Here is a 13,005-nt window from a genome sequence, read left to right on the forward strand (position 1 = left end):
TGTCAATGCCTCCAAGGTGGTTTACAATGTTAAAATGCTAAAACAAACAGTACAAAATTTAGAACAGGATTCTCTCAGACCATTGATGTTTGCTTCAGGAGCTGATGGCACAGATTCCTGGCCTGGACTTCTTCACTTCTGCCTTCCCTCAGGGCACACGGGTCTTAAGTAGCACCAAAGATGGTGGGGCAGGCAAAGAGCCTGGTCACCCAGATCACCAGTGTGGTGAAGGTCTTACTCCTGTGGGGCCACCAACAAGCAGGCCCTGAAACGAAATCGACTTGCATGGTGCCCAGTAAAACACTTGGTGGTCATTGACAATTAGAAACTCTGAGGGGCATTCTTGTTTCCCATTTTTATTTTCCAACCCAGACAAATAACAATCATAATGGATACTCTCTGGGCTGAACTAGATGCAGTGTTGAGGGACCTGTGATCAGACCTCCCATGATTTTTTAAAAAATAACTTTGTTTTTATATGTCCAAAATCAGTACAAGCTGGAAGAAAACAATTGAACACAACCAATTCAGTTAGGATGCATGTAGTACGGTATAACAAAACCTTCAAGCTGTAATTATTTTCTTTTAGTACTTGGGGAAAATCTTAGAATGATTTGGGGCATGGGGCTTGGATGTCTGATCAACATACCAGAAAAATCAGTCCTGTATTGCAGGAAATGTTTCAGGTTTTGCATGACCTTTAACAACCTTCATGTGCTGGGTGGGCTTGTCTATTAGTTAATGATCCAAAAGCCTCTGAACCCAAACCTTGGTAGATAAGTCAACTGAACTTTTCCATTGGGTTGTAATTACTGCTGCTGCTGCTGCTGGAGATTGCAAAATAAAGTCTTTATGCAGTGTAGATGATAAGTCTTTTGAAAAAATCCATCCAACATATCTGGAGGGTGCCAGGTTGGGGAAGGCTCCCTGAAAGTGTCTACTAGAATACATGACCATCACACAAGGCCAATTATTGCAGTCCCATGACACCCCCTTGAACATTTATTTAAAGGTGTTTTGCTCCTTGATTGGGATTAAATGCCAACTTTGAAAGACAATTTTCTTGCACTTGTTCTTTTCACTGAGCCAGAATTTAAACATGTTTCACAAACGGGAATTGTCTTTTGACCTCCCTAACCCCCCTCCCAGCATGGTTTTAATGCTTCAGGTGACCCATAAAATAATTCAGTCAACAATTTGGATGCCATGAGATAACATTTTGATAGAGAGCTTGGATATCATGCCCTCTAGACACTTAGAACTTAGTCAGTGGTCATGTTACCTCTGGCAACACATGGGGATTCAGTATGAGCTGGTGTATTTGCATATACTGAAATCAATGAAGACTTGTACCTTCCAATCTTTCCTTCATATAAACCATAGATAAAGAAGATGGTTTGAGCTTGGCCTAGAACAAAAATATATAATTGGCTTGATAAGACATTCAATGTTTCTGTGCTCTGTTCTTCTTGCGTTTGGCTGTTACTGAGACCCAAACTTCCGCCTCTTCATTCTCTGTATCATTTGGTCCTGCAGCACAGGCTTTCTGCTGAGAAATCCTGAAATGCTTGGACATTATGATCCTGGTAGTTCAACTCTATGCTGCCACAAGACAGACTTAATAAAGCCTCTTAGTCTTGCTAACAGTGATATCATTAGCAATGATATTGCTCTGCTGTTGTCCATTTTGCTGTCTAAAGGGGTTCAGTCTGCATCTCTTACTGGGTAGTATCCAATGTTAGTCTTACACAGAGTAGACCCATTGAAAGGAATGAAACTTGTTAGTCATGACTAACTTAAGCCCCATGCATTTTGAGGGGTCTACTCTATGCAGGAGTAACATTGGATCCTACCCTCAGTTAATAAAGCTTGGGGAAGGAAATCTAGAAGTATTGTGGCTAGCCATTCTTGCAAACCCTTCAGTGTCAGAGTCTTTGAACAATAAGAAAATCCAGCAAAGCAGCAAGGCAGTATGATACGGCTTCGAAGAGCGTTCTGAGAGCAAGTATGGTTAGAGCAGCCTTCCCCAACCTGGTGCCCTCCAGATGTGTTGGACTGCAACTTCCATTATTCCCAGCCAGCCTGGCCAGGAAAGCCCAGTTCAAATTCCTACACAGCTGTGAAAGCACCAAGTAATTGTGAGCACGTCACACTCTCTTCTCAGCCTAATCTACCATAATGAGTAGTTGTGAGGATAAAATGGGATAACCTTCATATACACTGCCCTGAGCTGATTGGACAGAACTGTGACAGTACTGTGGGTGGTGTACATACACGCACACTGTATACTACTTAAAATGCTTCCCAGGGCCAGCCCTACCATTAGGTGGAGTGAGCTAGTTGCCTCAGGCAGCACATGCTGGGAGACAGCAGCAAGCTGTTGAAGAAGAGGCTTGTGTGCCATGTGACCTGCTCAGCACCTCTTCAGGTGCTGTGCAGGATGATGTTCCATCATCAGTATTGAAGACAGGTTCATCTGTCTGGTCCAGTCAGCTTTTACGCATGGGATGGGAGCTGGTGCCCCTTTGTTCTTTGCCTCAGGCAGCAAAATGTCTTGGGCTGGCCCAGATCCCTTATATCATCAAGGAAGCTAGTTAGCTCTTAGGCCTGTTACCATACCGAGCCAAAGGTCCTTCCAAACAGCCTTGCCTAGAGGCAGTTTTACATATAAACCACCAGGCAGGACAAGCAGATCACTTTGCTTCACAGGCATTTGCAACGCCCATCTTGGTTTGACAATGCTGTGGGGAACTGGGAAGCAACTCCAGCCATTTTCTGAATCAGAGTGCATCAGTGGAGTCAGCATGACAAGTCCACAAATGAGAAAACTTTTTGGCAAGTTTACAGGTAACAAACCTTTTATTTTGACTCTATTTTCTGTTTTCAGAATGGGGTTCTTTGATGTCTGATAAAGCCTCTTATGTCAGGGCTTGGAGACATCTTAATCCTTCATTACATTGAAGAGATAAGATTTATAACACCAGAAACTGTTCCCCACCACCACCTCACTCCTCTGCGTAACTGATTCACATATGGATAGGTAAGGCTAGAGATGGGATACACTATCAAATGGTACATTCCACAATCCTTGCTATCCACCATTTGTTTCCAGATGTTCCCATCAGTTGTGTTATATTGAGTTGTGTATGTGTAATGTTACTGGACAATATGTCAGGATGATGAGTGTGTGTGTGTGTGTGTTGCAGGGACAGAAATAACATGGTATAAAATAAGACATCCTATTTTCTTTCCCTCCCTCCCTGTGGCTTCTATAACAGCCATAAGCCAAGCTTGACAGGAAGAACAAACAAGGAAAGCTGGAGTGGGTTACATGTGGGGCTGGGGAACCCATGGCTTTCCAGATATTGTTGGGCTCCGACTCCCATCAGCCCCTGCCAGCGTGGCCAATGGTCAAAGATGACGGGAGATGTAGGGCCGGTTAGCCCGTCACAACAACCTATGGATGCTCCATCACTGGGTTGTTGTCATGATGTCTGAACCCAGAGTTATGGGTTGTTGGGGGACAAACAACCCACACTTGTAACCCAAGAACAAACCATGGGTTACAAATGTGTGTTGTTCTTCCTGCAACAACCCACAATTCTGATATTGGAAGCCATGGACAACAACCCATGGGCAGAGTGTCCCTCGCTTGTTTATCTCAGTGGGAGAGGGTGGGCAGCTGGGAGTGAGCATGCTTGCTCACTCCCACTCATTCACAACTACCCAGGTTTTAGTCCCGGGTAGCTGTAATGTGTGAACCAGGTTTTAGTCCAAGAACATCTGGAGGCCACAAGTTTCCCAGCTCAACACGCTAAGCTACCTCCACCATAGCAGTTGTTTTCTATATGAAACATCCATACATCATCCTGCTAATTTTCAGTGAGGCACTCATTTCCCCCCAACATTTGGGTCTCAAAAGAAAACGTGCTCTCTCTCCAAATGTTTTAAAGATGTAACTTGCATTTTATTTATTACCTTTCTATCCCACCTTTCTTCTCCGATGGAACTAAAGGTATCATCCACAGGATTTCCAGGTAGTCTGTCTCCTGTTCTGTCAACACCCACAGTTGACCTTGCTTAGCTTCTGCAAGACTGCTGCATCGTGTGAATTCAGACCATGCCCTAATAGACATTTTTGGAAGTTGCAGTTGGTTGTATCCAGTGGTGGTTTTGTCTTATTTATTATTAAAGTAAATATGATGTTGATGATGATAAATAAGCAGAAAACACTTCGGCTCATGCAAGTTGTGGCACCCAAGATTTGCCCATCCCTTCTAGCTACTGTAGCTCTATGCAGCCACATCCCATTCTGTTCTGGAAGGTCCCCCAACCCTCAGCAATAGCTTTTCAGAGTGGATCATTGGAAACCAGCTGCGGCTTAAGTAGGAAGGGGGGAAATAAGTGAAAATAATTTTCCCCCACCACAAAAGCATTTTCTGCCAGGTAAAACCACCACTGTATGCAAACCAATGCCTTTAAGTTGCATGCACATTAATTTTACCTTTTATTTCTAATCGAATATATATGGAATTTGGCAAAACGGTGGAACTGGCTGTCTCTCATTAAAAAAAAAAATACTCCTAAGTAGATGTATTGACCCAAAGGAATAAAGTATCACACATTCTTTTAATATCTTCTACCAAAATGCTAGGAGGCTGCCTATAAATCTTCTCGGTGAACCCTGATGTTTAATTACTATCTCGCAATAACCCAGCTTCATCTATAAGAACGTAACAGTAGGGCTGGCTCAAAACTGATTTCCCACAAATTCCCATTATTCTGAAAACAGAAAATCTTTGTTAAAATACTGGCACATACAAGGTCAGCAAATCTGAGCTATTTTGGACCAAGGTTGGGAATTAGCTTCTAAAGGTTCCAATCCTAAACAAACATATGAGATCACTGCTTGAACTCAGTTATACAAAGAGTCATTTCAGTGGGACTCGGCAAGAGGATTTGTGTACAGGATGTGTCTGATCCTGAGAGCCAGTGTGGTGAAGTGGTGAGAGTGTTGGACTGGGAGTCGGGAAATCTGGGTTCTAGTCCCCACTCGGCCATGGAAGCTCACTGGCTGACTTTGGGCCAGTCACAGACTCTCAGCCCAACCCACCTCACAGGGTTGTTGTTGTGAGGATAAAATGGAGAGGAGGAGGATAATGTAAGCCGCCTTGGGTTCCTTAGGGAGGAAAAGAGGTGGGATATAAATGAAATGAAATGAATGAATCTTGGATCCCTTTTCTTTTATTCAAAGCAAAGGAAGAGCCATGGCACTTGTCTACAACAGGAAAGTCGATGAAAAGACCTATGTTGGTATATAAAAGTGTTGGCTCAGGTTTTACAATGCCAGAAAGGCATCCAAACTATATTGCCTTTGATGTACTGGCCCAGCTCTTGTGCCTTTAACAGCAGCCTACCAGACAGAAATTTTGCTAATGAAGCTCCCCCCAACCCCACCCCATTACTTATTCCCTGTGCCAGGAAAAAGCTCCACAAGCTACAATTGTTAAAAGCACACAGTCAGTCATGGCAGCTCTGTGCCTAACGCAGCTCCACCTCTCAGGTTAAGCAGGGGTGCATCACAGATCGCATCTTTTAAGATGTGCACGTTAAATGTTTACGTGTAATTCAAGCATGATATGTACAAATGTTGTGTATTATAAAAATGTAATATATGAAGACAAAAATCCATGGGCTTCCACTGGCTGGAAGCAGACTTACCCAGTCCCTCTACTGCCCCTCCCCCCCATCTACCGTGCTGAGTGGGGCAGACCGAGATGCAGGGGGCTGGGGGAGGGATCCCCTGAAATCAGTTGGGAGCATGATCTGCTCAATGTTGAAGATCCTTTCTTCTCACCTCCTATACCACAGCCTACCCCATTCAGCAGAATCCTCTGTGTAGTATTTACAGGGTGCTGGAGGGGCAGCTGTGGGGAGGTGGGGAAGTTCACTTCTGCCAGCCCAGTTGCATGTGTCTAAAACTGGATCCAGCCCCATGTTCGCAAATGCGTGTATTATACAAGTGCATTCAGTAGGGAGTGGAGGGTGTATCAACCCAGCTTTGCCACTTCATGACAACACGGACCTCAGCTTTGCCCATATCTGGATAGAATGCTTCTCTGGTAATCCAGTGTACTCCAATCTCAGCCCCCAGAAGGGCAGGTGAAATACAAATGTAACTTTAAAAAAAAACACACACACTACCATGCTGCAACTTAATCACACGAATCCTAATTTATGAAATGAGGGGTGACTTGCAAAAAGCATGAGTGAATTGAGTTATTCAAATGGACATGGCAAAACTTTTATTATGTGGGACACTTATAAAAATATACGAATTGAAACCAAGAACTGGGAAGATATTGACTATGTACCTGTTTAATAAGTCATTGAACATTGTTTCACTTGAGACTTGTTTAAATTGATTAATGACTCACTTCTCAGTATCTGTGCATATACCATAACATTAAATCAAAGTAGAGATGACACAATACAATCGTAGTTTTGTTCCCCTGAATGTCTCTGGAAAATGTCCCTAAGATACAAAACTAATAGACAGATTTGAGGGGGTGAGGGGAACACTTTTTTTTTTTAAAGTGCTAATATTTTTATGATTAGGCCACTAATATGAGTAAAGCTTGTGTGGTGTGGTGCAGTGCAATAACTTACAAATGAAGAAGTTCATAATAGCTCCCCATCGGCAACATGGGGAGAATATGGATTTACTTTGCAGAGTTGTTTTAAGCACCTGAACACACAATTCATACTATATATATGCCAAGTATGAACATTATTAAAAACAATTTGTATCACATATAGTTGGATACAGAGCTGGTGTAGTGTAGTGGCTAACAGCACAATTCTTTGCACATCTATTCACAGGTAAATCCCACTGAGCTCAATGGGACTTACTCCCAGGTAAGTGTGTATAGGATTGCCACCTAAGAGATGGAGTTACAAAACAAGATCAAATCTTGTGTCTGACATAAACTCACTAGATCACAGAATCGTAGGGCTGGAAAAGGCCTACAAGACAATCGAGTCCAACCCCCTGCTCATTGCAGGAAGCCTGATTCCCAGGCGGTCTCCCATCTAAGTACTAACCACGGCTGACCCTGCTTAGCTTCCGAGATCAGACATGATCGGGTGCATCCAGCATGGTCTTAGCAAGTTACTCTTTCAGGCTCATATCTGTAATATGAGGGATAATAATAATGACTTGCCTTAACACGTATGAAGCACATTGAACACTTGAAAGCACTATATAACTGTTATGATAATGATATGGATATTTTTCTATGCTGACTGATGAATTCCATGCTTGCATGCATGTTTACCAACACAAGTGGATCCAGTTATTTCCTGGTCTTGATAAGATAAAAACTTCCACCTTCCAATTAAAGACTTGTTAATAAAACAAGTTCTTTGGGGAAGCAATTCGAACCTTTTCAAATGGGAAAAAAAACACAAAAGCTGGGAAACCATAAAACAATCAGTGGTTGGGGGAAGGGGACGGGGCCAAAGGAAAGGAGGGTGGCCCCCCCAGGAAGGCTGAATTTGTCTCCCAGTACCAGAGGTTCTGCACCCTTGACTTACATATTATAATGACACATAATATATTGCACTGCAACCACAGAAGACAATTTGTCCATGGGGTGTGAATAAACACCAGAATTTTCCAGCATATCACTGGTTTTTGGATTGATTTTGCAATGACAGAAGTTAATCCCAGTGTTTTTAACTTCTCTATGATGCAATTACTGCACGCCTCTCAGAACAAAAGAGTCTTGAACTCTAAAGCATAAGCTATCTTGCCCAATCCAGTTTTAGGATTGGGTCAGGTTTCTCCAGATACTGTTCTGCAAAAACAACAAAAGAGTCTTGTGGCGCCTTAAGGACTAACACATTTATTCTGGCATAAGCTTTTGTGGACTATAGCCCATTCTTGCAGAATGACATGTCCTAAATTGAAGGATAGGAGCTGTGTTCTTCCATGCCAAACCCTCATTTATATGACAACTGAAGACTCAATAAGGTCTTGTTAAATGAATGAGTTTTATTGAAACTCATTGTACTTATATTAATATCATTTTCCCACTCACCCCAACATTTCAGTGTCTCTGTGCAAAATATCTTCACAGCATATATATCCAGGACCAAGGATCCCTATAGCTCTAGATCCTGAATGGAAGAGCAAACTTTAGTGCAAATCCTTCTATGGGTCATTAGCAGCCCTGCTGATTGACTCAGAGGGTCATGAAGACAGTTCTAGGGTCTTGGTATCCCACAAAGTAGGGCAGGGGCATTGGCCAGACACCACCTGTCTGCCCTCCGGAGGCGTTTCTGGGATCCAGGGTAGGAGCTGGCATTGGCGGGAAGGTGATGCCAGAAGGAGCAGCAGCTTCCCTCCGGCTAAAAGTCTGCTGAGGTGGTGAAAAAACATAGGAGAGGGGCCCACTTTGAGGTCCAAAAGGGAGGGGGCTGTAAAATGGAACAGCATGGAAGGGTTCTGGTCTCATCTCTTGCAGCTGGCGTTTCAGCTTCATCCGCCGGTTCTGAAACCATGTCTTGATCTGCGGAAAGAACCAGAGGTGGATGGACTAATATCCTTCACTGGCAGGTCAAGCCCCCCTTCCTTGCTCAACCAAGCAGGGGTCTCTCTGCTAGGGTGAAAGTGTTTAGGAATTTCATCCTATTCCTTTAAAAATTTCCCCATATTCAGTATAGGGATTTCTACCTCCTCACAAGAGACAATCAGTGGCCATATCATCCTGGTGCCCTCCAGATGTGTTGGATGACAACCATCATGATGATGCTAGCTGGGGGCTATGAAAGTTGTAGTCCAAAACATCTGCAGGACACCAGGTTGGGGAAGGCTGGGCCACACTGGTCCCAGCTATAGGTACATAGTCATCACGTGACCACAAATTGGAATGAATACTGCTGGTATTGTAAAATACTGTAAGAGAAGGACAGTAAGGGAGAGAGGCAAGAGAGAGAGCTTGCCTTCCCCTCTATAATTAGATCAGATGTGATTATTCTTCCAAAGCACCTATATTTCAAGACAGCTCATTGGTTCTATTACCTGAGTGACTATGTTTCAATAGCTCACTTTTGGGGAATATAAATTGCAGGCATGGGGGACCCCGGTATGGAAGGGGGAAAGACTTAAAGCTCCATACCACCCACTCAAGGGTCCCAATTCAGATTGGGTTCCCTGTTACTTTTGAGTATGGAAGGGGGAGGGGAACATAGCTATCTATGACATTAAAGTAAGATGGGATTTGACCTTGACATTATATACAATTAAATAGGCCTATGTACTATGCATATCTGCCAAAGCCACAATCCCCTTTTCTTTTCTTTTCTTTTCTTTTAAAAGGTGGGCTTGCCAGTGTTGTTAAAATTGCTATGAGCTCTAAAAGACTAATCACATCAAATGCTCTTTTTTTTTTTGTAGGCTGCTATCCTATACACACTTATCTGGGGGGGGGGAGTCCCTTTGGATTCAATGGGGCTGAGTAAATATGTACACAGATTGATTGTACAATCTTAATTTTAAAGCCTGCCTTTAAACCTTGCTGAGAATCTTGCCCCCTCAAATCTCTTCCCCCTGCCTTGAAATATTACAATATTAACGCAATTATAGTTCATTTAAAACATATCAAAATTTAAACAAGCATAAGACATACCAACAGGTCAATTAACAATATCCAGGACCAATAATATCATCATTATACTCACATTGCCTTTACAAGGTAACCAGAAGTCAGCTGAAAATTCTTCAGACCAGTAAGTAGCTAGGTGAGTTCCTTGACTATATTGGCCATTTGAGCGCTTTGGCAACCAGGGCCCTTCTCTTCTCCCCACCATGCCCTGCGCCGCCCTGCCCTGATCCTCAGCCCTTCCGCTTAAGGGCAGAGCCAGCCTGACACCTTACCTGCACTTCCGAGAGCTGCATCTTATTGGCCAGTTTGCGCCTCTCTGCTGCACCCAAATACTTGTGCCGCTTGAAGGAGCTCTCCAGGGTGCTGATCTGCTCTAGGCTGAAAGCAGTGCGCAGGCGGCGGCTGCTCACGCTTCTGCCACCCCCACTGCCGCCGTCCTCTGGGGTCTGGCTCTCCGAGAGGCTTCCCTCGCCATCGGAGCCACCCTCCGTAGTGTTCCACGCCCGTTTGGGAGCGGCTAATCCTGCTGGCAGAAGAAGACAGGAGAAACAGATGAGGAAGGTGCATGGCCACCATCGTTTCCCATTCCAGAGCAAGATTGTTCCCCAGTCTAGTGCAGCAAGTAGGGCCCCAAGTAGGGCCCAGTCATTCAAAATAACAAAGGCAGCCATGCTGCCCATAGGGGAAAAAAGTCCAAAATCCACATAGTGTAATACCTTTATTATGCCAACTCCACAATCACCCACAAATGTGCAAGCTTTCAAGATCACAGAATCATAGAATAGTAGGGCTGGAAGGGGCCTATAAGTCCATCGAGTTCAACCCCCTGCTCAGTGCAGGAATCCAAGTCAGAGCTTCAATCCAAGTCAGAGCATCATCTCCAGATCTCTGTATCAGGCGAGATGTTACAAGACGCAGGTTTGGGGGTGGGTGGCTATGCCCAGCTCACTCATTCAGCCTGATTCCATTCATGTTTGTTCATCTGAAGGCCCACAGTTTTACTTGGAGCTACCCGGAAGCAAGTGTACATCGTTTTTGCAGTTTTAGCCTCGTTCAGTCAGAACACTGGAAAATGTGAGCGACTTGAATGGATTCTCAAGCACCCACTTTGCCGTTTTCTCATTTCGGCTGCACTCCTATGGAATACTTACATGGGAGCAAGTCCCATTGAACACAGTGAGGCTTCCTTTTCATGCAAGCAGACATGGGTCTTGGGCTGTGAATTTTAGCCAGGTCCCCCTTGCAAAAGTAGGCAATGAGCATCAAGGTTACAGATGGAGTTGGAAGTCCAGGCCAAAATTTAATTTGGAAATTACGCACTGAGATGTGCTAGGGAAAGAAACCCAAAATAATTGGTTTTCCCAGCCTCCCTTGTCAAATGAAAGGATGGCAGGTGAGGGACCCTGTTCTGTGGCCAGAATGCTGGAAAATGCGAAGCAAAGCACCCCCAGGCAGGAGCCTCCCCCCAACCGGTGCCCTCCAGAAGTGTGGCCTTCAACTCCCATCAGTCCCAATTAGCATGGTTAATGGTTAGAAATTATGGGCGTTGTAGGCCAAAACATCAGGAAGGCACCAGATTGGGGGGAGCTGAGATTTTCTTGTTCTCCATCATTCTGGAAAACAGAACCAGTCCCTCCTCCCCACAGCCCACATCATTCAGTTTGACACCACCTTTCCACTTCTTAGACTTTCAACCCCAGCTTTTTTGAAGACCCACTCACAGCCACTTTCTCTCATACAACAGCGAGGGCAACCTGGTGTCCTCCAGCTGTTTTGGACTACAACCAGTGGAGGCTGGTGGCTCCGATGTCAGTGGGGCAGTGAATCCACTCCAGGTTTCAGTCAACCTCTAAAGGAGCTTTACACTTTGGATAGCTCCTTTAGAGTTCGGACTGAAACCTGTAGCAGATTCACCGCCCCACTGACAGCAGAGCCACCAGCCTCCACTGACTACAACTCCCATCTGGGGGGCACCGAGTTACCTTCTCTTGTCCTGCAAGCACCATGGACGGTCCAGACAGCCACGTTGGAAGAGGCCCTGCTCCAGATCCTGGGCATGGCCCCTTTCCCCGAGATCATCAGGCCGTTCAAGTAAAAACCCCAACCCGGTGCGTGATTCTAAGGCACAGGCCTGTAGCTAGGGGGCCTGGGTGGGAGGGCTGCCCCTAAATGTTCTGTGCCCCCCTAAATTTCTTTACAAACAAATAATCAAAAAACAGGTTACAACGTTGCCTTTAAAAGGCCTGAAAACCAGATGAACTGCCCCCCCACTTTTTTGTCTCAGCCCCCCGCCCCGCGCCCGAACTTTCAGGCTGTCTACAGGCCTGCCACGGCGGCCAAGGCAACGGAGCGAGCGAGCGACCCAAGGGGCCCAAGGAGACGGCGGATCCGAACCTGCGGGAGAGGATCCCACGTGCTTCTGGAGCGACGGCGGCTCGGGGGCTCTGGCAATGCCCTCCGCCCCGCTCGTCCTTCTTTCTCTCCCCGCAGGCGGGCCGCTGCGGGGCCCAGGAGCTCCCGGCTGGGCCTGGCTGCCGTCGGAGGAGGCGGCGGCGGCCTCCGCGCCCTCCGCCCTGCTGCTCCGGCCCTGCGCGGTGGCCTGGCTGCTCTGGGAAAGCCATTCGACCGAGAAGGGGGCCTTGGTCATGGCGCGTGCCCTGCTCCGGGTCTCGTCCTGTCGGGAGCGGCCGGGCGAGTGGGCGCGCAGGCCCGCGGAGCTGCTCTTATAGGGCCGCGCCAGCCCCCAGGCGAGGCCGCGGCTCTCCGCAGACATCAAAGGGCAGATAAGTGCCGTCTAATTACCATCGGGCCTCCCCGAGCCGGGAGGCTCTTCGCACTTTTTCCAAGGGGCCGCCCGGGCTGGCTCCGCGGTGTCTGCCAGTAGATCAGGTCACTCTGTGGCAAGCGATTTACAGTACCTGACACATCCTTTGCCCCTCGATGCAAATGGCACCGGCTGCCCGGCTTTCCTGGAAGGAGGGGGCTTCAGCGGCCGGGGCCCTCGCTGCGGAGGCTGGGCAATGGCCATGTTGCTCAAATATACACCTGGCGCAGGGGGCTGGCTGAGACCCATTCATTCCTTTATTTTTACAGACAATGCAATGATATCGTCCCGTCCCGTGGGTACATTTCCTCCAAGAGCTGCCAAGGCCGTAAAATGGTTTGCAGGACAGCAGTGATCTTGGGGCCGGGAAGAAACTATCGCTTGGCTGTTGCTGTTAAACCATAGTAAGTGGGGTGCGGTTTAAAACCAAGCACACCCGACACCCCTCAGGCTTTGCTAATCCACACCAATGGCTCCTACCCACCCTCCCTAGTGGGTGAAAAAGAAAGCACT

At 46.2% G+C, this 13,005-nt stretch overlaps 1 protein-coding gene across 1 annotated transcript; it reads right to left on the reverse strand.

Moving 5' to 3' along the window:
- Positions 1-7,900: 7,900 nt before the first annotated feature.
- Positions 7,901-12,441, reverse strand: VENTX (VENT homeobox). Its single transcript, XM_084845654.1, has 3 exons — positions 12,063-12,441; positions 9,941-10,191; positions 7,901-8,573 (listed from the first exon to the last, which is right to left on the reverse strand). The coding sequence occupies exons 1-3, from the start codon at positions 12,439-12,441 to the stop codon at positions 8,247-8,249; spliced, it is 957 nt and encodes a 318-aa protein (XP_084701780.1). The 3' UTR covers positions 7,901-8,246.
- Between the last annotated feature and the right edge of the window lie 564 nt (positions 12,442-13,005).

Source organism: Heloderma suspectum, chromosome 3 (genome assembly GCF_057233095.1).
Source record: "Heloderma suspectum isolate Gila_16-S chromosome 3, 16-S_ref, whole genome shotgun sequence".
Classification (NCBI taxonomy): domain Eukaryota; kingdom Metazoa; phylum Chordata; class Lepidosauria; order Squamata; family Helodermatidae; genus Heloderma; species Heloderma suspectum.

Excerpts from the sequence above, each read along its gene's own strand:
- VENTX (XM_084845654.1), bottom strand. The coding sequence starts at position 12,441 with ATGTCTGCGGAGAGCCGCGGCCTCGCCTGGGGGCTGGCGCGGCCCTAT. Across the intron at positions 10,192-12,062 it reads CGTGGGATCCTCTCCCGCAG|GATTAGCCGCTCCCAAACGG; the intron begins GTTCGGATCCGC and ends TTCTGCCAGCAG. Across the intron at positions 8,574-9,940 it reads TGCAGCTCTCGGAAGTGCAG|ATCAAGACATGGTTTCAGAA; the intron begins GTAAGGTGTCAG and ends TTCTTTCCGCAG.